The sequence below is a fragment of the Oryctolagus cuniculus genome, chromosome 4 (assembly GCF_964237555.1).
Source record: "Oryctolagus cuniculus chromosome 4, mOryCun1.1, whole genome shotgun sequence".
Classification (NCBI taxonomy): Eukaryota; Metazoa; Chordata; class Mammalia; order Lagomorpha; family Leporidae; genus Oryctolagus; species Oryctolagus cuniculus.
The window spans coordinates 168,842,564-168,868,688 of NC_091435.1; the positions used below are offsets into that span (position 1 = coordinate 168,842,564).

Here is a 26,125-nt window from a genome sequence, read left to right on the forward strand (position 1 = left end):
GGGGAGAGAGAGAGGTCTTCCATTCACTGGTTCACTCCCCAAATGGCTGCATTAGCTAAGGCTGGGTCAGGTTGAAACCAGGAGCCAGGAGCTTCTTCCGGGTCTCCCTTGTGGGTGCAGGGGCTCAAGTACTTGGACCGTCTTCTGCTGCTTTCCCAGGTACATTAGCAGGGAGCTGGATCGGAAGTGGAGCAGCTGGGACTTGAACCTGCACCCATGTGGGATGCTGGAGTCACAGGGGGCAGCTGGACCCACTGCACCAGCGCCGGTCCCGTAGCTGGCTGGTTTGTAATCATCGTTGCCTTGTGACTGGCCAGCAGAGGGCCTTGCTGCAGCTCTCCCCACCCAGATCGCTGTTTATGACGTGTGTCTGGTGACGTGCTGACTTGAGACTGTGAATCTAAAAGGATGGGGGGGGGGACCCCAGCTGCTCCCCACCTGACCCTTACCCCCATCCGCACTCATCATGTGACCCCTCCCACAGAGAAGCCATTGTAGCAATGATGTCACCATGTCCTTACGTGCTCCCTGGAAGCCGGGCCACTCTGAACGTGTGACGTCTCCCAGGCCGGAGTGGAGAGAAAGCTGGTGACATCCTGCTACCCCGCGATTGGAATTGTCCATCCTGGAGTGCAGCTCACGACCCAGAGCCTGTGTTTAGAGCCAGCCTGGGCTCCAGGCCCTTCTATTCTTGTCTCCAGCTGTAGCCACCCCCTGCTGCCCCCAGGCGGTTTTAGCAGGAAGCTGGAAGAGAAGGAAAGCCGGGACTTGAACCCAAGCTCTCCAGCATAGGATGCCGGGTGTCCCAAGTGGCAGCTCACCCACTGCGCGGAGCACCTGCCCCACCCCTCGTCTTTGTCTTCCACGCTCTGCCAGCTTTTTCAAGAAAGTGCTCTGCTAAGATATCCACACACTGTACCATTCAGTACATTCAGGTAGACAAAGCTCGCGTCTGCTGGTTCACACCCCACATGCCGAGAGAGCTGGGCGGGGCCAGGACTGAAGCTAGCAGCCAGGAGCTCAGCCCAGGTCTCCCCGTGGGTGGGAGGAGCCCGACCACCTGAGCATCCCCACTGCTTCCTAGGGAGTCAGGAGGTAGAGCCAGGGTTGAACCTAAGTACTCGGAGAGTGTGGGTTGGGGGGTGTCTGAGCCTCTAGGCCAAATGCCCACTCCCACAACTTAAGAGGCCGAATGCGTGAAGGCCACGTGCTATACATCGCACCCGTGGACTAACCCCTAAGTGACCCACCCGTGAGAACAGAAGGACCTCCTCAGCCACCGCAGGCCCTCAGTGATGGAGACCCAGAGCAGTCCCACCACCTGCAGGCTCTTCTTTGATTTTTTTTTTTAAGATTTATTTATTTATTTAAAAGGCAGAATTACAGAGAGCAGAGGCAGAGAGAGAGAGAGAGAGAGAAAGTCTTCTATCTGCTGGTTCACTCCCCAGTTGGCCACAACAGCCGGAGCTGCACTGATCCGAAGCCAGGAGCCAGGAGCTTCTCCCGGGTCTCCCACGGTGGGTGCTTGAGCCCAAGCCCTTGGGCCATCTTCTGCTGCTTTCCCAGGTGCATTAGCAGGGAGCGGGATCAGAAGCGGAACAACTAGAACTCGAACCAGTGCCCATATGAGATGCTGGCGCTGCAGACCGGGGCTTTAACCCACTGTGCCACAGCGCCGGCCCCTTTATTTTTATAAGGAAATGTAAGAGACATGAAGAAATCCTGACCAGCCAGCCCCTTCCTTTTTTAACAGAAGACATGGGGTCTTTGTAGTTTCAAAACATTCTCGTTTATGCTACTTGGTTTGAAAGCGTTCTGGGAAGTAGCCAGATAGGAAATGCGGCTCGTATCCCCCCTCTGTGTGTGAGTGACTGACGTCAGTGACGTCACCTGCCACAGGTCGCACAGCTGGTCCTTGCCGATGTGAACCCCAGACCTTCAGACCTGCACCATCTACCTTTGATTGTGTTGAAAATGCCCTGGGAAGGAGGAAGGGGGGAGATGGGGCCGTGGTGGAGGTGAGCAGGGGAGACAAGGAACAGCGGGGCTGGAGACCTGGAAAGGGATTGATTGAAATTCAGGCTCCCCGGGCCAGCGCTGTGGCTCAACAGGTTAGGCTGCTCCCTACAGTGCCAGCATCCCGTGTGGATGCCAGTTCAAGTCCTGGCTGCTCCACTTCCCATCCAGCTCCCTGCTAATGCACCTGGGAAAGCAGCAGAAGGTGGCCCAAGTGCTTGGGTCTTTGCACCCATGTGGAAGACCCAGAGGAAGCTCCTGGCTCCTGGCTTCAGCCTGGCCCAGCCCTGGTCATTGAGGCCTTTGGGGAGTGAACCAGCGGATGGAAGACTCCCCTCTCTTCTCTGCCTCTGCCTCTATAACTCTGCCTTTCAAAAAATAAAATAAATCTTTATTAGAACAGAAAAAAAAGTTCAGGCTGCCTAGATGAGGCTCATAGCTGAGGGGGTGCGGGTCTGGTGCTTCTCAAGGCCAAGGGCAGGGGACCCCGGGCGAGTGCATGAGAGCCTGATGAACTCTGTCCACGGGAGACGCGCAGGGCGCTTGTGGTGGGCACGGAGAGGTTTGTGGAGTAGAATGAGGAGCTGCCTCGTTGGAGGGGTGGAGTCTCCAGAGGCCCGAGTCAAAGCAGCGAGCCCGTTCTTACCATCGTCAGGCGTCATGGCTGACACAGCTTCGTGTGCCGCGGGGGCCTTCCCTCTGAAGACCCACGGAGCCAGGACGGCTGTGCCTAACCTTCCTGGGCTCGGGTTGGGTGAAACGTGGGCAGCCATGGCCGTGGGAGCAGGTGAAGAGGCTCTGATGTGACATTGGCGGGCTGGGTGGGGGGGTGGCACCGGTCTGCGGGGATCCTTCCCCCCGGGCTCAGCACAGGACCCCTTCCGAAATGGGGGTCTGAAGATCTACTCAGACAAGGTGGGCCAGAGAGCTTCTCTGTGGTCAAACCTGGGACAGAAAGGCAGGGGGAGACTGGAGTGACGTCTGTAGGTTTTTTTTTTTTTTTTTTTTTTTTTTTTTTTTTTTTTTTGACAGGCAGAGTGGACAGTGAGAGAGAGAGAGACAGAGAGAAAGGTCTTCCTTTTTCCGTTGGTTCACCCTCCAATGGCCGCCGCAGCCGGCGCACTGCGGCTGATCTGATGGCAAGAGCCAGGTGCTTCTCCTGGTCTCCCATGGGGTGCAGGGCCCAAGCACTTGGGCCATCCTCCACTGCACTCCCTGGCCACAGCAGAGAGCTGGCCTGGAAGAGGGGCAACCGGGACAGAATCCGGCGCCCCGACCGGGACTAGAACCCGGTGTGCCAGCGCCGCAAGGTGGAGGATTAGCCTAGTGAGCCATGGTGCCGGCCCATCTGTAGGTTTTGTGGCTGGCTTTGTGGCCTGCCATAGGAAAAGAGAAGTCTGTTTTCCATAGCTTGCTTTGAGGGAGAATGAGGGGTGAGAGACAGGAGGCCAGGAGATGGTCAGAGAGAATTCCCTCGAAGGTACAGTTCCCCGGGCCCGGCAGCGGTAATGGATCCTCGTGTGCTGGCACTACACTGGAGAGTGTTGGGTTCCTGTAACACAAAGGCCTGGAGCTGGTGTCAGCTGCAGTGGCTGAAATGGTAGCAGAAGGCTGTTTTCGTCTGTTTCTCTGTTCTGCCTTCCACAAAGCTGGCTTCGTCCACATGGGAGCACTGTGGCGTAGGGTCTCTCCTCATATGTGTAAAATGGCTGCAGCAGTTCCAGACTTCACACTGTCATCCCACACTGTTCCCAGAAAGACCTGTAGCTATTGCAGAAGAGGAAGGAAGTGCCTGTTCCCCAGAAGTCCCAGCAGATATCTGCTGGGTCCTCGTGGGCTGTGCGGGTTGATGTGTCTGACCCTCCCTGGAGTAGGGAAGGGGCCAAGTCCACCCAAATTATATAGTTAAAATGCAAGCAACTGCTTTTTTTTTTTTTATACAATTGATTTTATTTATTTGAAAGGTAGTATGACAGAGAGAGGAAGAGAGAGCGAGAGAGTGAGAGCGAGAGAGAGAGAGAGAGGACGCGTTTCCATTGGCTGGTTCACTCCCCACCCCCCCAAGTGGCGGCATCGGCTGGGACTGGGCCAGGAGGCTGGAGGCAGAAGCCTGGAGCTTCCTCTGGGTCTCCCCTGTGGGTGGCAGGGATGCAGTCCTTGGGCCATCTCCTGCCTTCTACGTGCATTAGCAGGGAGCTGAGTCAAGGGCGGAGCAGCTGAGACTCGAACCAGCGCTCAGATAGGGGATGCGGGGGCTGCCGTCGTGACTCCACGCACGTGCCACAGCGCCTGCCCCAAGCAGTCACTTTGGAAAGGAAACGTGGGGGCCCTTGTGCTAGGCAGCACATGACAGGAGCGCCCCCACCCCGACTTGCAGGGACGAGGGCGTGAGTCCTGGCACCGCAGCCCGGGTCACCTCGGCCGTGCCTTGCCTTTGCAGGTCGCCGTGGCCAACCTCGGCGAGGCCGTGCAGGACGCAGACTTGCTGGTGTTCGTCATTCCCCACCAGTTCATCCACCGCATCTGCGACGAGATCACCGGGCGGGTGCCCAAGAAAGCGCTGGGAATCACGCTCATCAAGGTGATGGGCGGGGGGGTGGCCGCGTTGGGTTTCTCCTGGGCTTTGAAAGGTGCCTGGACGGAAGTGAAAACTCACTGGGCGCACACCCGAGCAGCGCTCAGATTTAGGAGCAGGGCTGCTTCCCGCGGCTGCTCGGAGGGGCTCCAGCCGGGGAGCTGGCCACCGGGGTGCCCACTCCAGGTCTGCTCCCCACAGCGGGGGCTTTTTAACCTGGCGTCCCCGGGCCGGCTCACCGCTAACTGCGTCCGGAACGGGCGTCTTCTCCACTCGCACGTGGGCTGCGGCTGGAGTCCCAGCTTGTGTGACTCTGCGGTCACCGGAGGGCGCGGTCTCATCTGGGTACAGCCGCGTCAGGTGGCTCCGGGCGCCGTGGCCAATCGGAAGTGGCCGTCATCCTTAGACCTGCGCGGCGGCTCAGCCTGATTGAGTTAACAGCGCAGTGTGTGTGTTTATCACAAATGAGTCTTTTCGACGTTTGATAACTGAACTTCGGCCTCATTGGCTCCCTGGGCAGTCTTGCGGGTTCTGTTCGATGCATATGCAGCTCCCAGAAATGAATCTGAGAGTTTCACCAAGCAGCCAGGTGGAGAGAGCGGGTGTGTCTTCAGAGAGTGTTCCCGAGTGCAGAGATGGGGACTGCGGAAGCAGACTGCAGCGACCCGCATGCAGCCGGCGGCCCAGCGAGTTGGTGCCCACCTGCTGTGCGGCAGGGACCCGGGCTGGAGCAGGGCGCTCACACAGCCCCGGCACGCGTCTCTAGAGCAGAAATGTCGCAGAGTACCGCACCAGGGAAGAATGGTACACTGCCATCCAGAGCCTTCCACCAAAACCAGGAGTAGTAGGACAGTCGGGAACAGCAAGGGAGCGGCCGGCTTGGGGTGCAGCGGGCTAAGCCGCCGCGTGCAACACCGGCGCCCCATATCCCAGTGCTGGTCTGAGTCCCAGCTGCTCCACTTCACCGGTGCTTGGGCCCCTGCCACCCACGTGCGGGCCCAGGATGGCGCTCCTGGCTCCTGGCTTCAGCGTAGCCCAGCCCTGGCTGTTGTGGCCATTTCGGGGGGTGAACCAGTGGATGGAAGCTCTAAGTCTCTCCCTTTCTTTCTGCCCTTCGAGCAAATGAATAAATAAATCTTTAAGGCGTGGAGAGAAAAGCCAGGGAGGAGTGCATATGGCGCCCAGGACGGGGTTCACTCTGGGGAGCAGGCAAGAATGGGGGGAGGAGGAGGGAGCTGGAGAGAGACGCTGTCAGTCATGTTCCGTTTCTTGTTTCTTTCTTGTTTAAAGATGTATCAATCTGAAAGGCAGAAAAATAGGGGTAGGGGGCAGGGGGAGAGGTCTTCTGTCCACTGGTTCATTCCCTAAATACCTCCAACAGTCTGGGCTGGGCCAGGCTGAAGCCAGGGGCCAGAAGCTCCATCCCGATCTCCCAAGTGGGCGGCAGGAACCCAAACACTTGGGCCATCGTCTGCTGCCCCCAGGCACGTGAGCAGGAAGCTGGATCGGACGCAGAGGCAGGACTCGGTGCCAAGCACTCTGCTATGGGATGCCGGCCTCGCAAGCCAGGGCTCAGCCTGCTGCACTACAGCGCCCAGCCCCAGGTTCCCTCCTTAGTCTGAGTGCCGGCTTCGTTTTGTTCTGCTTGCCTGATTACTCTTTAAAGAGCTTGTATACCACGTATGCGGTCACTCTGGTAGCTAAGAGATGTGTCGCAAGCTGTATGTGCCACTGGGCGTCTGAATCTAGATTACTCGTGGAGCAAGGACCCCGTGGCTCCCCTCTAACGTCTCCCCACGGTCACAGGGCATAGACGAGGGCCCCGAGGGGCTGAAACTCATCTCCGACATCATCCGAGAGAAGATGGGCATTGACATCAGCGTGCTGATGGGAGCCAACATCGCTAGCGAGGTGGCCGCGGAGAAGTTCTGCGAGACCACCATCGGTAAGCCTGCCGGGGCCCCCGGTGTGTCCCCGTGGGGGCTTCTCCCCGCCCTGCAGCCACCCCCATGGAGCAGCGGGGCCCGAGTTGGAGTCTGCTGTTTGCTGATACAGTCAGCTCTTTCTATGTTTCTTTTATTTAAGGTGTATTTATTTATTTGAAAGGCAGAGTTACAGACAAGAGAGGGAGAGACACAGAGAGAGAGAGGTTCACTCCTCAGATGGCTGCAACTGCTAGAGCTGGGCTGATCCGAAGCCAGGACCAGAGGCTTCCTCCAGGTCTCCCATGTGGATGCGGGGGCCCAAGCACTTGGGCCGTCTTCAGCTGCTTTCCTAGGCCACAGCGGAGAGCTGGATCAGAAGTAGAGCACCAGGACTCGAACCAGTGCCCACGTGGGATGCCGGTGCTACAGGCGGAGGCTTAACCCACTGTGCCACAGCGCTGGCCCCAAGAGTAGGACTTTCAGATGTTTTGAAAAGCTTGTTGAACTTACTTGTGCTTTAACAATGTGAGTCCTTTCTTCTTGACAGTTCTGGGACAGGCAGTCCCTGAGAAAGGGAATGCACGGGAAATTGTCACTCCAGGTTCTTACGTGCACCCGTACAGAGGGCGTTTTAGCTTTGTGCACTCTTCCCCTTTGTGGTGGCACAGTGGGTTAAGCCGCTGCCTACGCCAGCATCCCATATGGCTCCTGGTTCGAGTCCTGGCTGCTCCACTTCCAATCCAGCTCCCTGCTAATGAACCTGGGAAAGCAGTGGAAGATGGCCCAAGTGCTTGGGGCCCTGCACCCGTGTGCGAGACCCGGATGAAGCTCCTGGCTCCTGGCTTCAGCCTGGCCCAGACCTGCCATTGCTGCCTTTTGGGGAGTGAACCAGCCAGTGGAAAAATTTCTCTCCCTCTCTCTTTCTCTCTCCCTCCCTCTTCCCTTTCTCTGTCTTTCAAATAAATAAATAGATATTTAAAACACACACACACATACGCATTGGGGCTGGTGCTGTGGCACAGAGGGTAAAGCCAAAGCCTACAGTGCCGGCATCCTATACGGACACCGGTTTGAGACCCAACTGCTCCACTTCTGATGCACCTCTCTGCTGGTGGTCTGGGAAGGCAGTAGAAGATGGCCAAGTGCTTGGGCCCCTGCACCCACGTGGGAGACCCGGAAAACCTCCAGGCTCCTGGCTTCAGATCAGCCCAGCTCCAGATGTTGTGGCCATTTGAGGGGTGAACCAGCAGATGGAAGACCTTTCTCTCTCTCTGCCTCTGCCTCTCTGTAACTCTGCCTTTCAAATAAATAAATAAATCTTAAAAAAAAAAAAAAGGCACAGGGATTTTACCTCATTGTCAAGGAAAATGCAGATAATCAAAGAAAAACAGGTTTTAGTTTTAATTTTCATTACCTTGCTACTTATCCTATTTTTCAATTTACATAAACTATTATGTATGTAGTAACCCATATGCCCTTTTATAATTGCTTTATTTACTTACTATGTAACAACTTTCCAAGTGGTCTACTTACGTTTTCATGGCTGCATAGTATCATATTAGCAATTCCATATATTTGAATACTTTTTTTTGAGAGGTAGTATTTTTGGGGAGGAGTGGTACCACAAATAATATAAAGAGGTTCAGGGAAGGGGTGGTGTAGCGGCTACAGCCACTGCCTGTGATGCCAGCATCCCATTCGGGTACCAGTTCATGTCCCGGCTGCTCCACTTCCGATCCAGCTCCCTGCTAATGCACCTGAGAAAGCAGCAGAGGCCCAAGTGCTTGGCCCCTGCACCCACATGGGAGACCTGGACGAAGCTCAGCCTGGCCCGGCCACAGCCAAGCTGGGAAGTGAACCAGGGGGTGGAAGACCTCTTTCTGTCTCTCCCTCTCTGTAGCTCTGACTTTCAAATAAATAAATAAATATTTACAAAAAAAAAAAAAAAAAAAAACAAAACGCTGCCGTGGTTCACTTGGTTAATCCTCCGCCTGTGGTGCCGGCATCCCATATGGGCGCCAGATTCTGTCCCAGTTGCCCTTCTTCCAGGCCAGCTCTCTGCTGTGGCCCAGGAGTGCAGTGGAGGATGGCCCAGGTCCTTGGGCCCTGCACCCCATGGGAGACCAGGAGGAAGCACCTGGCTCCTGGCTTCGGATCGGTGCAGCGCCAGCCGTAGCGGCCATTTGGGAGGTGAACCAACGGAAGGAAGACCTTTCTCTCTGTCCCTCTCTCTCTCTCACTAACTCTGTCAAAAAAAAAAAAAAAAAAAAAAAAAAAAAAAAAAAAAAGCCAGGGGAGCTCAAACTCCCCCTGTGTGGGCTGGGAACTGAGTCTGAACCAGCGGGCAGCAGGTGGCCGGGAGGAAAAGCGCCCGAGTGTCCTGATGTGCCAGGAGCGGGGCAGAGCCTGGAGCTCACGGAGGGCCCCGTGGTGAGGCTGAAGGGCCCTCTTCACGGGGGGGGGGGGGGGGAGTGGGAGTGGATGACTTTCAGGGGAGAGGATGAGCCCGGAGAGCAGACCATGGCTCCGGGGTGGTGTGTGGTCCCAGTCTCTCCCTCTGCGAGGAGTCACGTGGAAGTCCCTCTGTCTGTGCTCTCGGGTCGAAGCCCAAAGCCGCGCACGCTCTTGGGCACTGTTTTCTGAGTGGTGCTGATAGGGGCCAGACTGCTCCCCCAACACCCTGAACTCAGGACTTCTTATTACATTTCCCGATTGCATTTTAAATTTTCAAGATTTATTTGCGATGCTGATGGCCACACAGAGAGGCAGGCAGGCAGAGTCCCCTTCTGCTGGCTCACTGCCCAGTCGCAGCTCGTTTTTAATTATGGTGGATTCAGGAATCTTGGCTCACTTGAGTTTTCTCTAGAAGAAAAGCAGCATAGAACGCACTAGTATTTTTTTTTTTAATACAGTCATGGTGAGCCACAGCTCCCCCTTGTGGCGAGAGCGCCCTTCCTTCCTGGGGCCGCAGAATCAGACTGGATTCAAAGGTGTTTGGCTCAGTGCCGAGTCTAGGCTACCTGGGCCCCTTGCGGGACATCTAATGAACACAGAGGTTTTTAAGCACATTTGTTGACTAGTTAGATTATCTCTAAAACTGGTAAGACAGAGAGGGGGTTGTCCTGTCCCTGGTTCATGGTGGTTTTGGGAACTCTGCCGCATGGCTGTTGGGCCTTCCCTGTTCTGTACAGGTGGCCTGGGCCCCTGCCACATCATTGCTTATGGCTGGTAGTGATACTAAGGTTAGCACTTCATCATCCTTCTTTAGAAGTCATACTTCTGAAAAGGCACAGTTGGGGCTGGTGCTGTGGCGCTCAGGTTAATGCCCCAGTCTGAAGCCATATGGGCACTGGTTCTAATCCTGGATGCTCCACTTCCAATCCAGCTCTCTGCTTATGGCCTGGGAAAGCAGTGGAAGATGGCCAAGTGCTTGGGCCCTTGCACCTTCGTGGGAGACCTGGAAGAAGCTCCTGGCTCCTGGCTTCGATCAGCTCAGTTCCAGCCATTGCGGCCATTTGGGGACTAAAAAGCAGATGGAAGACCTCTCTCTCTCTCTCTCTCTGGCTCTACCTCTTTCTGTAAATCTATCGTTCAAATAAATAAGAATAAATCTATTTTCAAGAATTATTTTATTTATTTGAAAGAGTCAAAGAGAGAGGTAGAGCCAGAGAGAGAGAGAGAGAGAGAGAGAGAGGTGTCTTCCATCCGCTGGTTCACTCCCCACATGGCCACAGCAGCCAGAGCTGAGGTGATCCAAAACCAAGAGCCAGGAGCTTCTTCCAGGTCTCCCACGAGGGTGCAGGGGCCCAAGCACTTGGCCCATCTTCCGCTGCTTTCCCAGGCCATAGCAGGGAACTGGATTGGAAGTGGAGCAGCCAGGACTCAAACTGGCACCCATATGGGATGCTGGTGCTGCAGGCCCCAACACTGTGTCACTTCTGAGTATTTTTTTTTTTTTTTTAATTCAGAAAGCAGCTCCCACCTGCTAATTCTCTCTCCAAACACCTGCAGCAGCTACACTGACTCAGGCTGAAGACGGGGGCTGGGAACTTAGGGCAGGTCTCCCACGAGGGCGGCAGGAACCTAGTCATGTGAGCCATTGCCACTGCCTCCCTGGGTCTGCATTAGCAGGGAGCTGCAATTGGGAGCCAGAGCCAGGAATTGAACCCCGTCACTCTGATAGAGGATGGGGTGAATACTTGATGGTATGGGTGTAATCTTAGCAGTCGGACTTTTTTTTTTTTTTCCCCAATGATTGATTTATTTAAAGACAGAGTTATGGAGAGAGAAAGAGAGCTAGAAGGAGAAATCTTCCATCTGCTGGTTTACTCCCCAGATGGCCACAATGGCCAGGGCTGTGCCAGGCCGAAGCCAGGAGCTGCTTCTGGGTCTCCCACGTGGGTGCTGGGGCCCAGGCACTTGGGCCAACTTCTGCTGCTTTCCAGGTGCATTCGCAGAGAGCCAGATTGGAAGTGGAGCAGCCGGGACTCACACTGGCACCCATGTGGGATGCCAGCACTGCAGGCTGTGCCACAGTGCAGGCCCCATGAGTCATATTTTTCAAAAACGATTTCTGCATTTTATTTGAAAGGCTGAATGACAAAGAGAAAGGGAGAAATAGAGAAAGAGCTATCTTCCCTATGCCGGCTCAGTCTCCAAATAGCCATAATAGCTGGGCTGGGCCAGGCCAAAGCTAAAACCAGGAACTCCTTCTGGGTCTCCCTGGGGGGCAAGGGCCCAGGCACTTGGGCGGTCATCCACTGCATTCCAGGTGCATTAACAGAGGCGTGGACCTGGGGCTCAAACCAACACCCTGATACGGGACGCAGGCATCCTAAGTGGCCGTTCAACCTGCTCGCCACAGCACCCACCCAGGTCACGCGTCTCTCTGCACTGGAAGCGTTAGCTCTCATTATGCTGTGTGTGGGTTTGGGCTTTGCTTGTTTATCTTCTCTCCTCCCACCCCTAACAGGTGCCTAGCACAGAGCCAGGGTAGTACGTGGGTTAGAATCTGGGCTGTGTCCTAGCTGTGTGACCGTGGGCAGGTTGGCAAACCTCTCTGGGCCTGCGCTCCCCTGTCTGTCAAGGGAAAACTCACACGCAGGCCGACGTGAGCCGACTCCATCATAATCACGCACGGTCTTGAGTACTGCCTACGGCTGGAGACCGTTTGCACTTCCGAGTCTTACTGAACGTCACGCGGGCCTGAGCGTGCAGCAGCGTTCCTCCTCACCAGGAAGCTGAGCGAGAGGAGGTTCAATCGGAGTCTGCAGCACTGGGTGCCTGTTGCAGCCGCCTGGGAGCTGCAGCCGGTATCCAAGCCTGCCCCGGGCAGACTGTGGCTTAGCTGGGCTGAGGTGCGGCCTGGGCGCGGTGTCTTTGGAGCTGCCGGGTGACGGCTAGGTGCTGACAAGCTTGGGAAGAGCGGCCCTCCTGCCTCCAGGTGCCGGGTGCTCCGGGCGCTTTGTGCCGCCCTGGCGTGGAGACGTCGGCCTGGCAGCCCGGCCCCACGGTGAGTCCATTGCCACCCTGGTGCTCAGAGCCCGGCTAAGGAGGGCAAATGGTTGCCTCCCCCTGCACCCCAGCAGCAGCCAGGACACACCACACACCACACATAAGGGCGGCTTTTATTTTTGTTTGTTCTTTTTTTTTTTTTTTTTAATCGGAGATCTCTGAAACCACACAAAAATTATAAACATGCAGAAACATCAGCGCTCGCATCACGGGCAAGGCTGGGCCAGGGCAAAGCTGGAGGCCCATAACTCCGTGCAGGTCTCCCGCGTGGGTGGCGGGGACCCGAGCGCTTGAGGTGTCACTGCTGCCTCCCAGGATGCGCGTCTCCTGGAATCGGGAGCAGGGCTGGGATCAAGCCCAGGCGGTTCAATAGGGAGTAGACGCATCCGAGTGGCCTCTTAACTGCGGGGCCCAGTGCTCGCCAAAATAAATTCATCGCTTAATTTCTACTGTATTTGGGAGAGAGAGTGCGCTTCTCTCTGCTGGTTCACTCCCCAAATGCCCACAGTGGCCAGAGAGGCCAAAGTCTGGAGCTGGGAATGAAATCCTGGTGTCCCCCGTGGGTGGCAGGACCCCAGTCACGTGAGCCACCGCCTGCCGCCTCCCAGGGGCTTCATTGGCAGGAGAGTGGAGTCAGGAGCCAGAGCTGGGGACCCAGGCGCTCCCATGTGGGATGCGGGCATCGTGACCACTGGGTCAAGTCCCACCCCCACACAAGGACTCCCCGAGTGCATTTGCGACCCCTTACATTTAGGGAAGGCACTCGGTGAAACCACATAGCCACGCTTCCCCGTGTTTGAGAAGAACCATTCATATTCAGCAAGTTAAAGACCCGTGTCGGGTTGCAGCTGATCACCCCTGGGGAGATTTCAGGAGCATTTCTCCTTCTGTTTCTGCTCCCATGAATTTACCACCTTTCCCACAACAAACGCGTATCCCTTCTCCAGCCGGAGGCCATGGGACAGCTGAGATGAGCGGCGGTTGTTAAACTGCTTTCCTCCGACCTGTCTACAGGCAGCAAAGTCATGGAGAACGGCCTCCTCTTCAAAGAGCTCCTGCAGACCCCGAACTTCCGGATCACTGTGGTAGATGACGCGGACACGGTGGAGCTCTGTGGAGCCCTGAAGGTAACGTCAGCCGCGCGGAGGCGCTGAATCCGGCCGGGCCGCTGGCAGCATCATCGCGCGGGACCCTGCAGAATGGGCTCTGTGTCCCAGGCGCGCTCTCTGGGGAAGAATAGTGAATCGGGAGCCTTGTCTATCACTTCCTCTCGGGCTGCAGCTTCCCCGGCCGGTCAAGTTCCCCTCGGCCCCGTTTTTGCTTTTGCTTGTAAATACGGGAGATTTCTGAGGCTGTGTTTCCTGCGAAACGGATGGCATTAATATTTGGATTTTCCTAGAGGTCCACCCAGGAGCCAGTGGTCGCCCTCATCCATTGATTTCTCCTGAGAGCTTTTTCTGGGAATAGCTTTATCCTTGCCCCCTGGAAGGACAAGGTCCCCACGTGGGAGCATCAGAGACACACCTTTCACACTGAGCTGTGGATCTCAGTGGCTTCTGTTTGTGACTCATGGGTGGGACAAGCATCCATTCTTCAGAACGCAGTGGGAGGGGACCAGGAGACAGAGCCCCGGTTCACATCGGGTTACCTCGGGTACTTCTCCTTGGATCGTTAATGAATTTGCAAGGCTGAGACACAGAAAACTCCCATCCGCTAATTCAATCCCTAAATGCCTACAAAGCTGGGGAGGAGTTGGACCCAGCTGAGGCCAGGAGCTGGGTGAGTGACAGAGACCCAGCTACTTGAGCCAATACCTGCTACCTCCCAGGGTGCACGTTAGCAGGAAGCTAGAAGCCGGAGCAGAGCTGGGAGTCCAACCCAGGCACTCCAGTAGGGATGCAGGCACCCAAGTGGCCTTTTAACCACTGCACCAAACTTCCACCCTGTTACTTTTTTTTTTTCCCTAAGATTTATTTATTTGGGGCCGGTGCTTGTGGTGTGGCTGGTAAAGCCATCGCCTGCAGTGCTGGCATCCAATATGGGCACTGGCTGCTCTACTTCCTATCTAGCTCCCTGCTGGCATGCCTGGGAAGGCAGCAGAAGATGGCCCAAATACTTGGGCCCCTGCACCCACATGGGAGACCTGGAGGAAGCTCCTGGCTCCTGGCTTTGGATCAGCGCAGCTCCAGCTGTTACTGCCATCTGGGGGTAGTGAACCAGCGGATGGAAGATCTCTCTTTCTCTCTCTCTGTAACTCTGCCTTTCAAATCAAGTAAATAAATCTTAAAAAAAAAAAAAAAAGATTTATTTGTTTCTTTGAAAGGTAGAGTTACGGAGAGGCAGAGGCAGAGAGAGCAAAAGAGGGAGCGAGCGAGCTTCCATCCACTGGTTCACTCCCCAGATGGCCACAATGGCCAGAGCTGTACCGATCTGAAGCCAGGAGCCAGAAGCTTCCTCCGGGTCCCCCACACAGGTGCAGGGGCCCAAGGACCTGGGCCATCTTCTACTGTTTCCCAGATCCTCCACACAGGTGCAGGGGCCCAAGGACGTGGGCCATCTTCTACTGCTTTCCCAGACCACAGTAGGGAGCCGGATAGGAGGTGGAGCAGCCAAGACTTGAAGCAGCACCTATATGAGATGCTGGCACTGGAGGCAATGGCTTTACTCACTCCACCACAGCACCAGCCTCAAGTTACTTAAAAAAAAAAAAAAATTATCTTTATTTGAAAGGCACAGTTACAGGTTGGGGAGTTGGGGGACAGAAATCTTCCATCAGCTGGTTTACTCTCCAAGTGGCTACAGTGGCTGGGGCTGGGCCAGGCTGAAACTAGAAGCCAGAAGCTTCATGCAGGTCTCCTACATGAGTTCAGGGGCCCAAGCACTTGGATCATGGTCCACTGCTTTCCCAGGTGCATTAGCAGGTAGCTGGATAGGAAGTGGAGCAGCTGGGATTTGAACCGGCACCCCTATGGGAAGCTGGCATCACAGGCAGAGGCTTAGCCTGCTCCGCCACAACGCCTGCCCCCAAGTCCTCTCTTTTGTAGCAAAAAGAATCTTAGCTCCTATGAGACAGTTAGGCCTCCTGCAGGCAGGAGCCCCAGACAGGTGAGAAGTGCAGAGGTCTCCACTCCTTCTCATGAAGTCGCGCGGCTCTCCTTGGAGGCACAGTTGCAAACCACTGGCTTAAATTAGTGTTGTATGTGTGTGGTCATGACGGACAGCGAGCGTTTAGCAAATTAAAGTCAATTGCAGGCTTAGGCTCCCAGCCGCACACACTGTGTTCCTAATTGCTGGCGTGGGCGCTCTTCCTGTGAGGAGGTGCCGTCCCGGGCCACTCTGTGTAGTTTTGTTGGTTGAGATTTTATGTTTTTAAGAGTCTTTCATTAAACTAATGACCACTGGCCAGCAGGGGGCGCCATCAGTGCCAACCGCAGCCCTGGAAAGCTTGAGCCGGCGGGAGCCCCTGCTGGGCTGGCCTTAGGTCTCTCCTGTTTGCGGGGGAAGCTTGTCGGTGGGCGTGCACCTGCTGCCTTGGGGGAGCGTGGTTTGGGGGGCCACGTAGCACCACCACCCCCCCCCCCCCCCCGCCGTTATCCGGTGAGTTCTGAGGTCTCTGGAAATGGAGAAGCGGGCACGGCGGTGGGTTCTGAGTCCCCCCATTGCCCCGCACAGATAAGGAGAGCCACGTGCAGAGGGGGTCACGGGCCCAGGGCAGCAGGGGTGGCCGCGGTGGGAACTTGGTTCCCGCGGCCTCAGTGCCGTGCTCCTTGCTGGCTGTGCTCGCGTGGCGTCGCCCGCTGTATCCAGTGTTGTGATGAAAGCAAAGTGGGTATCAGAGCCCAACGTGAGGACCAGTGGCCAGGTGTCGCCTTCGTGGTGCAAGGGGTAGTTTGGCCACTGCTTCTCCCGATGGTACAAGCGTCGTCTTCGCTGGGTTTCACACAATGGAAAGGGGTAAGGAAGAAAGCTGTAAAGGAAGTCACTAGACTTCCTGTGCTGAAGTAACCCCCGTCAGTGTTTGCTGTGTACATTTGGTGGAGGCTGAAAACAGGGCGATCCGTCTCCCACCTGCCACAGAGGCTCAGGGCCGACACCCCTGTGACAAAAGACAGGTTGACAGGAGAAAAGCCACGTTATTGTATCTGATCATAGTTCTGTGTGACAAGGGTGCCTTCGGGGTAAAGACCCGGGGACCCGGGGCTGCCTGGCTGTTTGCAGCGTGGGCAGCCACGTGGGGATGCGATGGGACAGAAAGGGTGTGACCCGTGGAAGCTGGGGGGCAACCCAGCCAGGTCCCTGGGCTGTAGCACCTCTCCCTCCAGGCTGCAGGGTACGCTTTCTGGGGCAGGGGTCTTACCTTATCCCTGGCCCGCAGTTGCATGGAAAGGTGGGGGGAAGGTTGTAGTGACAAGTGCAGGTCTCAGGGCAGACTCTGGGGAAGGGGGCTCTGGTGTCTCCCGTCGGCCTGGGGAGGAGTTGTTTCCTTGGCTTGCCTGGAGGAGAAGGGCAGGAAGGGGCAGAGGGAAACCTGGCTTCCACCATCAGCCCTTTAAGGTCTGCTTGCAGGAGCCCCAGCACCTCCCATACTTTGCACCTTGCACGCCGTGTGCACACCTTCGCTCCGAAACTGACGCTGGGTCTTCCCATTCCTGCGGCTTCCTGCGTCTGACTTTTATACAGATCGCTAGCAACCCTTAGTAGTCTTCTTCATACAAGATGATCACAATGTCTGTGGTCCTGTCCATGCTAAAGAGCTGGGCATCGGACTGACAGGACAGAAGCTCCAGTATGGGATGTGGGCATCCCAAGCAGCGGCTCCACCTGCTGGGCCACAGCACCTGCCCCGAGACAGCATCTTAACTCCTGGGTCGCACCCTACAGAGTTGCCTGCCCAGAGTCACCGAGGGAGGTATACCGCGTGGCCACAGCTGCACCTTCTGTGATGTCCCCACACTGCCCCAATGCAAGTAGATAGAAGAATGAATAAGTAAATTGCAGTATCTTCACGCTGTGGTGTAATGGGTAAAGCGACCACCTGCAGTGCCAGCATCTCATATGGGCACTGGTTCGAGTCCTCGCTGCTCCACTTCCAATCCAGCTCCATGATAATGTGCCTGAGAAAGAAGTGGAAGATGACCCAAGGGCTTGGGCCCTGCACCCATGTGGGAGGCCAGGAAGAAGCTCCAGGCTCCTGGCTTTGGATCTGCCCAGCTCCAGCCATTGTGGTCATTTGGAGAGTGGACTGTGGATGGAAGACCTCTCTATATATATGTACTCTGACTTTCAAATAAATAAATAAATATTTAAAAAAATTCAAAAGGTAAAGTAGTTTGTCCCAACAGTGTTTGATCAAAGACAACTGTTAGCCCAGGCCCCTCAGCCACTACTCTTACTGACCCCAAATGTGGGGTCCTTTTGATGGGAATATAGAAGCCCTATCACTTCTGTCAAAATAGCTCATTCATACAAGAACATCTTTTAAAAAATGTTTATTTGAGAAGCAGAGACTGAAGAGAGAGCTCCCATCACTGGTTGAGTCTCCAGTTGCCCAGAATGGCCCAGGAACTCCATCCAGGTCAGCTTCCTAGCTGGCAGGAACCCAGTCACTGAGCCATCACCACTGCCCCAGGGCAGGAAGCTGGGTCAGCACCCGGAGCTGGGACTGGGAGCCAGGAGGCTGATGTGGTTCATGGACGTCTATGCAGCGTGTCGACTGTGGACCCAGCACCTGCCCCGGGCTGAGCCTTCCAGGGGGGAGTCGCTGCCTCCTCCCACTCTGCAGCAGGTGCTGAGCCGGCCCCCGGGGCTCTGTCCTCCACAGAACATCGTGGCCGTGGGAGCCGGATTCTGCGATGGCCTCCGCTGTGGCGACAACACCAAAGCCGCCGTCATCCGCCTGGGCCTCATGGAAATGATTGCCTTTGCCAAGATCTTCTGCAGGGGCCAGGTGTCCACCGCCACCTTCCTGGAGAGTTGCGGGGTAGCCGACCTGATCACCACCTGCTACGGAGGGCGGAACCGCAGGGTGGCCGAGGCCTTCGCCAGGACAGGCAAGGTAGCCTCCCGCCCGGCCCCATCCCCACTCTCCATAGATCCCACCAGCATCCCTTGTGCTTGGGCCTGTTCTGTTAGCACTGTCCCCGGCCCCTGGCCTGTGTGTATCTGCCCTTGGCTGCCTGCAGGGGGCGCCACCCTCTTCCCCCACCCCACTCTCCTCTTGAGGCAGGGTCTTCTCTGGTCTGGGGCTAGGTTTGTTTTTGATCCTGTTTTTCAGACCATTGAGGAACTGGAGAAGGAGATGCTGAATGGGCAGAAGCTGCAGGGACCTCAGACTTCTGCGGAAGTATACCGCATCCTCTCGCAGAAGGGACTCACCGACCGGTAAGTCTCCCGTCATCCTGAGCTCAGGTCCCTGGGCTGCCAGTCCCACATGCCAGTGTGTCACAGGTGCACCCACAACTTCGCTGAATCTCCTCCAACCTCGGGTGAGGTGAAAACATCTACCCGCCCGTCCCAGGAATGAGCATCTACACCCAGCCTCGCTCAGCATGTGAGGCCTGCGGACACCGTGTGGAGCCTCTAACCCCAGTTGGCCTTGTGGGTATGTGTGTGTTGGGGGGTGTTGGGTGAGGCCGCCGTGCCACAAGATTGACATTTTTCAAAAAGGATGACTTTTTTGGCTTAAGAAAAAGGTATATTCCTGTTCATCAAATACCAAGCAACTCAGCAAAGAGGGACGGGCAGTTAGCCGGGACATGTGCTGAGGTCCGATGTGCAGTCCTTGGCGCCCGTGGATGCATGGGTGTCTACATCATCCTCCCCAACCCTCCAGCTGAGTCGGGTGCTGCAGGTGAGCTGAGGTCGGCTTGTTCTGCCCCTGACTGTGAGGTAAGCCCTGTAGCCCCCCGCGGAAACTGCTTGATTGCCACCTGGCCTTCCAGCCCCCAGCCCTGTGGTTCCCCTGGATCAGGATCCAACTCCACCTTGTAGAGTCTTTCCCTGTGTATGGCGTGTGTCCTTAACTCCACTTAGTGCTCCCGGGGGAGGGAAAATACAGCTGCTGTGGGGGGAGGTGGCTGCTCGCTGTGTGGCCGCCGCCCATCGCCACTTTCTGTCTCAGCCCTCTGGCTGTGTCTCCCTCGTCTGTTCCGTCAGGCTGGTGGTCTGTGGGTTCCCACCCACATCCTGACCTTACCCTGCCCCCGCGCAGGTGAGCCAGCCGAGGCGGTCCTAATCGGAAGTTGTAATGAGGACGGACAGGGAGTGGTCTTCCCACTTTAACATTCCCCTTGGTTTTTCTGAAGTGGCTTTGGGAACCAGCCAGGGAGAGCTAGAAACAGGCCACCAGAGGAGGAGAGGCACCTTTTAATCAGGCCTCAAAGGGAAATGCCCTTGGCCTGCCTGGCTTTCTGGCCCCGCCCAGCAGCAGGCGCTAATGCCGGCACAGCACATGGGAGTGGTCGGGCCTCAGGGAATTCTTAGTTCTGAACAGCAAGTGCCTGTGTGTCCCAGCAGCCTCCGAGCGTGCCTCTGCCTGGGCTCTGTGGGCAGGGGTCTGGGTGCATCACTAGGCCCTGGGGACGTGGGCTGGCGCTAGGACGCCACCTGTTCTAACAAGCAGCGTGGGCGAGCAGGTGGCGCTGTGTTCCCGGGCCTGTCGGTGTTTCCTTTGACTGGAGTGGGAGCGGCTATGTCTGTGCTCGCTGACCCTGCTGTGTGGTCGGAGGCGACACCGCCCACCCCCAGAAGCCACAAGGCCAGGACCAGACGGACCGTCCTCTCCCTGGATCTCTTTGTCCCTGCAGCCGTCGCTGCTGGGGTGTCCCTGCGCCCCCTCCTCCTGCACCCCCCTTCTGCACTGCTCTAGGAGAGCAGTCGGCAGGAGGGCAGCAGGTTCCTATTTTTAGCTGTTCCGTGCCCCTTCTGTCCTTGTACACATAGTAAAAACGGTAGACCAGTTGATCGCCCTGACCCTGCTCCTCCCTGAGGCCTTGGGCTGGTACTGAGGCAGGCCCCTGGGTCTGGCGCTCACTTAACCCCCAGCAGGGTGTCCTGTTAGCCCTGCTGTACCTGCTTGAGCCGGACATGCCCCTCTTTGGGACCTCCGTCCTCCACGGCTGCGGACGGTCCGCCGGCTGGGAAGGCCCCCGCTTCGCCCACCTCCCGGGGACATTAGAGCTGAGTGGGGTTTCAGCTGTCCCACGCCGGCGTCCCTTGCTCATGTGTCTCCCGAGCACATGTGGGCGTGTGCTGCCTGCCCCGATCTCCTTCAGCGCCAGGCTTGCGTTGCCCTGCAGGCATGGTTTCTCCTGGGGCGGTGCAGGGCGTGGCTGCCGCCCGCTTCTCCCGCCTGCGTCCTCTCTCCCCACCGCCAGCCTCCCCGGGGCAGCCGAGGGCCCACCTGGATGCCCTCGGGTGAACCTAGCCGCCTCCCTGCAGGCCCAGCCTGCGAGCGCAGCCCCCTTCTGAGATGCCGGGGGCGAGGGCTTCATCGTAGGCACAGGGCCGGGCACAGGGTTGCCAGCTCCAGAGGGCACAGCCACGCACCTCAGCCTCAGCCGTCCGTGTCCCTGACTGGGGATGGCTGGCACTTGGAGATGCATCAACCATGAGTCTGAAATGTCTTTTGTTCTACCTGCACCTGTAGAGAAAGCTCCCAGAACCCCCCGGGCCCCATAAGCATTTTTGTATCACAGAAATTGGGTGCCATGGTCTGGGGCTGGGGTGTGGGCTCCAGAGTCAGAGACCGGGCCTCCGTCTCCTTGTGTCTAGGATGGGGGCGAGACTGTTTTCTAGCCTGTAGGGTCAGCGCGAGGCCTGCACCAGCCACACTCTGTTCTCTGCTCAGCTTCCTGTCTGTGCCGTGTAATTGGGAAATGCTGGTTTGCAGAGCTGGGAGTGCTTTGGGCTGCAAGGGTGGCTCAGCGAGGGGCGTGGCAGTGGGCAGGGTGGGTGTTGGCTCCTGGCTCTGGTTAAGAGTCTCCACTTAGCCTTCCCCTGAACCTCAAGATGGCTGCAGCAGCTCCCACCATTACACACACTGCTGAGCTCAGGGAGAGAGCAAGAGCAGTGGGGGCAGCAAGTCTCTCCCCCCAGTACGTCTCAAGGAGAGATTCTCCCAGAGGTCTTAGATCTGGCTGACTTGAATGGGTCACATGGCTAGTTCTATGAGAGAAAGGTGGGAGATACATGTGTGAGGCTGTATCCGCCCTGGTCAGAGGAGAGGCAGGGTGGGGAAGACTTTGGGTGGCCGGTCAGCACGTGCCATACTGCGTAGTTCCCATGTTAGGATCAGGGAAACTCAGACACGGAAAGACAATGTCCCAGCTCTGAGGCTCACTCACAAGAACCCACTGGGCAGATACTCCCTGGGCGCCTGTCCCTGGCTGTGCGCTGTGCCAGGCTGCAAGGCGGACTCAGGCCCTGTGACCATCTCGTGGCGGCATTGAGGAGCCGTCGCTCGCCTGTCCCCCGTGGGCTCAGTGCACCGTGCCCTGGACGTGTCAGTCCCCCAGGACTCGGAGCAGGCCCGTGTGTCCAGCCCCATTTTACACACGAGCGAGCCGAGGCAGAGGGCTTGGTGAACTTCCCCAGAGTTAGTCCGACCCGACTGCAAAACACAACAAAACATTCCACTCCTTAAATCTACAATGAAAAGAAAAGAGGAGAAAAAACATAAAGCCACGGTGATGGACTCTAATAGAGATGTGATCTGTCAGCGCTGTTGCTGTTGCCAAGTAACAGTTGTTACAGATGCTACCCAGCTCATTTTCAGAATGGACTCTAAGATGCTGCTGATTCTGTCAGGCTCACTTTGGGCTGTGTGTGTGTGTGTGTGTGTGTGTTTAAAAGCCTGCCAGAAATTAGTTTGGTTTTTGTTTTTTAAAAGCGATTTCTATCACTAGAAGCAAACTTGCAGAGCCAGCGTTCCCTGGGTGCGAGTTATCCTCTTACGGTGATTCTTCCCAGCCCACTGCTTTGTACCCTCAGCCATCCCCGCCCCTCGCGTAAGTCTTGGAAGAACAGGCCCAGTAAATCCAGCTTCCCACGTGAGGTCAGCACCTGGCTCATCGTGGGTGCCCGCTGTGGTCCTTGCGGGCACGCCCCAGGCCCGAGTTACCGTGGCTGTCCCTTGTGGAGTGGGGGACAGCACCCCTGCCCGCTGTGGTCCTCGCAGGCACGCCCCTGGCCCGAGTTACCATGGCTGTCCCTTGTGGAGTGGGGGACAGCACCCCTGTCCCTTGTGGAGTGGGGACAGCACCCCTGCCCCTGTGGTCCTCGCGGGCATGCCCCAGGCCCGAGTTACCATGGCTGTCCCTTGTGGAGTAGGGGACAGCACCCCTGCCCCTGTGGTCCTCGCGGGCTCACCCCAGGCCCGAGTTACCGTGGCTGTCCCTTGTGGAGTGGGGGACAGCACCCCTGCCCCTGTGGTCCTCGTGGGCTCGCCCCAGGCCCGAGTTACCGTGGCTGTCCCTTGTGGAGTGGGGGACAGCACCCCTGCCCCTGTGGTCCTCGCGGGCTCACCCCAGGCCCGAGTTACCGTGGCTGTCCCTTGTGGAGTGGGGGACAGCACCCCTGCCCCTGTGGTCCTCACGGGCACGCCCCAGGCCTGAGTTACCATGGCTGTCCCTTGTGGAGTGGGGGACAGCACCCCTGCCCGCTGTGCATTTGTGAATAGCGACACAACCTTGGACCCCTTCTGGTTTTTGCCCTGGAGCCGGGGCCACGACTTCTTGGTAAAAATGCTCGCCGTTCACCCTCCGGACTTAATCGTCATGGGCCTGGTGGACCCAGGGCCTCACTGCCGCCGTGCAGAGGCTCAGTGCAGACCGAACGGTGCAGAGACGTGGGAAGTGGGCACTGTGGTTTCAAAGGAGCGAGGCAAGTGCAGTGTGGGAGGCAGACTTCGGAGTCGACCAGATGGCCTCACCTCCTCTCTATTTCTCTCTCTCTCTCTCCCTCTCCTCTCCTCCTCCCTCCCCCTTCCCCCATCCTTCTCCCTCTCCCTCTCCCTCTCCCTCCCCCCTCCCTCTCCCTCTCTCCCTCCCTCTCTCTCTCCCTCTCCCTCTGTCCTTCTCCCCCTCCCCCTCCCTCTCTCCCTGCCCCTCCCCATTCTCCTCCTCCTTCTCCCCCTCTCCCTCTCTCCCTGCCCCCTCCTCCTCCCTTCCCTCTTTCCCCCCTCCCCCTCCCCTCCCTCTCTCCCCCTCCCCCTCTCCCTGTCCCTCCCTCTCTCCCTGCCCCTCCTCATCCCCCTCCCTCTCTCCCTGCCCCTCCTCATCCCCCTCCCTCTCTCCCTGCCCCTCCCCATCCTCCTCCCTCTCCCTCTCCCTCTTTCTCCCTCTCCACCCCCCTCTCCCTCTCCCTCTCCCTCTCCCTCCCTCCGCCCTCTCCCTGACCAGGTTCCCGTTGTTCACCGCCGTCTACCAGATCTGCTACGAGGGCAGACCGGTCCAGGAGATGCTGTCCTGTCTCCAGAGCCACCCAGAGCACATCTAAAGTGAATCCCGCCGCGCGTTTCGGGCAAGTCCTGCCTTTCTCGTCCGTGTCGCGGGCTCGCGTGGAAACCAGGACTTGGCAACAGGATGCTCGTCTGACGGTCACCCCATTGTGGATGTGTGTGAATTTTTACAGGTTCACTTTTTTAACTGTGAGAGGGAGTTCACTGGCGGAGACGCACGTGTGGACGTGGGCGTGTGTGTGCAACTCCCATGCTGTGGATGTCTCCACAGCAGATCCAATGCCCTTTTTAAAAATGGCTGGGGAGTGTCCCCCACGGTGGTAGCCTTGAAGATCGGAACTGTCTCAGCCAGATGTTTTAGACGTTGTTCATCACATATTTTGATGATAAGTTTAATCAGCATCGAGCCGGAAGGTAGACGGCGGAGTGCGTTTCAGAGATGAACGTATTTAACTCGCAATCACTCTCTCCAAGCCAACCGAATTAACCCCTTTGATTGGGGGTTGATTGATCTTTTTTTAAACAATTAGCTCTTTTTAATCAGAGGCTCCACGTCCTATCTGCTCCTTGCCATAAGGCTCTGCGCCGTTGGCCTCTTTCTTCGCTGGCTGCCGGCGTGTGCTTTGTAAGGGCTGGGCACTGGCAGACGGCAGGAGCCTCGGCGGGGATTTTCCTGCCGGGACCCACTTTCTTCCGCCTAACAAGGGACGGAGCCAGGAGTCACGGGCAGCGCTCCTCCACCTGGTCCTCAGAGCAGAGGCGTCGCCCACCTCCTGGGGGGGGCTCGGCAGTGCAGGCTCCCAGGTCCCACCCGGCGCTCCGAGGTGGTGTGGTGCCCCAGCTTCCCCAAGCCTTGGTGCCCGACACTCACTGCAGCCGAGAACCACTACTCTGGGAAAATACAAAGCATGCCTGAAACCCTGTCCCTTAGGGAAGCGAGCGGTTGTCCCCGGGGTCCCCTGGGAGAAGCCGCGTGTGTACGCCCTCTCGGAGGCACAGAGGGGCAGTTAGCTATGGAGCCGTCTCGGCCAGGGTCCGCACGGGGCACTGTTCAAGGCCAGGGTGACCCTGGGACGGCTCCCACGGCCGCTCGGCTCCCTGGAGGAATCCGAGGGGCGACCGCCTGCCGCCCTGCGGGCTCCGGGCCTGGCACAGCTCCGTGGCCGGGGGGGGGGGGGCGGGCAGTGCCACTCAGGCCACCTCTGGTGAAGCTTTCAGGCCGGGTGCCGACTGACGCCAGGTAGACGCCGACCTCGCTGAAAACGCACAATCTAGGGAGAAGTGCTTGGACCTCTAGAGTCAGGGTGGGAGTCCCGGGTCTTTTTAGACGAGGTTAAGGTTTCGGGACAGCATTGCACCGATACCTTATGCAGCATTTGATAAGCTAGGGAGCGCATGAGTGTCACTTCCTCATGCGTGGATTTTCACCGACTTTGTAGGATTTTGGCCTGCTCCTCCCTCGCAGTCTTAGATTTTTTTCCCCACCTTCTGCACCTAAAATGATGATAGATTTCCGTGGCAGTTTTTGAAAACTCTACCCTAAACATCCGGGGCGTTCTAAAAACCCGAGACATGGACACTTACGCAAGCGCACAAAATATTGCAAGTGCCCGCGGTTCTGGGGCCACTGTTAACCTGTTTTGCTTGTCTCACGGTGGATTTTTTTTTTCAAAGCTTGTACGCAAGTCACAGAGTAGAGGGCGGCGAGCTAGCTGCGGCGGCTTTGGGTGGCCTGGCAGGGTGTGAGGATGGGGGTTTATGTGTTTCCTGCGTTCCCTCTGCTCCCCGCTTCCTCCTCTGGGCTTTGTACTTTAGGTTTTGTTCATCTGAACTCTGCTGACTGTACCTCTTGGCCACACTCCGAATAGCTTCTGCACGTTATGTAAAAGGCGGCGTTTCCAAGCTTAAGCTCTGTTCCCTGCTGAGGTGTATTCTCCGAGGTACCTATCTTTGTGATCCCCCGTGGTCCGTCGTTTCTTTTCGCTCCCATTTCTCACTGATCGCGCTAACAGGGAGGGAGACGCCCAGATCAGGATCTGAATTCGTACTACTTCAGCCAACCTGTGAATGTAAAACTACACCGCTGCCTTGCTGTAACCCACCCCACTCCGATACGGAACACACGCCTGGCCTGGGGGAGCTGGGGGCGAGCTGCGTGCCGGCGATCCACTCACCCCCACCCCCACCACCACGCCGTGCCCCGCGGCAGCAGCCCCACCAGTGTGTTGGGTGAGGTGCATGTGCAAGGGCCCTGTGGTGGTTCTGCCGGATCGGTCCGCCAGCCTTTCGCTTACATGTGTACTGTATATTTTGACAGACTGTGGGTGGGCATATAATTTAAAAGGCTTGATTTAATAAACGTTGACCCCTCTACACGTGTACTCTGCATCCTGTTTTTCTTTTTCTCAGCCTAGTGAACGGTTTTATGGAAGCCAGCTCTTTTGTATTGTCGCATCATCGATGCTAAAGGCGGTTTTTGCCAGAAAGGCTGAAGCCTTTTGTGTCCAGTCCCAGCCCCCAAATATCTCTTTCCATCGCCTGCTGCTATTTTTACTTTGTTGTCATTTGCGGTGGGGACTTTCCAGGTCCAGCCATCCAGTGGACAGCCCTATCAGCCGATCTGACAGAGCTGCAGAT

At 57.0% G+C, this 26,125-nt stretch overlaps 1 protein-coding gene across 3 annotated transcripts in view; it reads left to right on the forward strand.

Annotated features, from left to right (window-relative positions):
* Positions 1 to 25,869, forward strand: part of GPD1L (glycerol-3-phosphate dehydrogenase 1 like) — a 49,139-nt gene extending 23,270 nt beyond the window's left edge. For 2 of the 3 annotated variants that reach the window (XM_051858915.2, XM_051858916.2), the window contains exons 3-8: positions 4,457 to 4,597; positions 6,398 to 6,536; positions 13,045 to 13,157; positions 17,852 to 18,085; positions 18,305 to 18,411; positions 23,430 to 25,869. In XM_051858915.2, coding sequence (XP_051714875.1) covers positions 4,457 to 4,597; positions 6,398 to 6,536; positions 13,045 to 13,157; positions 17,852 to 18,085; positions 18,305 to 18,411; positions 23,430 to 23,526 — 831 coding nt within the window. In that variant the 3' untranslated portion in view covers positions 23,527 to 25,869. The remainder of the gene's footprint in view (positions 1 to 4,456; positions 4,598 to 6,397; positions 6,537 to 13,044; positions 13,158 to 17,851; positions 18,086 to 18,304; positions 18,412 to 23,429) is intronic. The other variant, XM_051858917.2, reaches the window with a different exon arrangement.
* Positions 25,870 to 26,125: the final 256 nt, after the last annotated feature.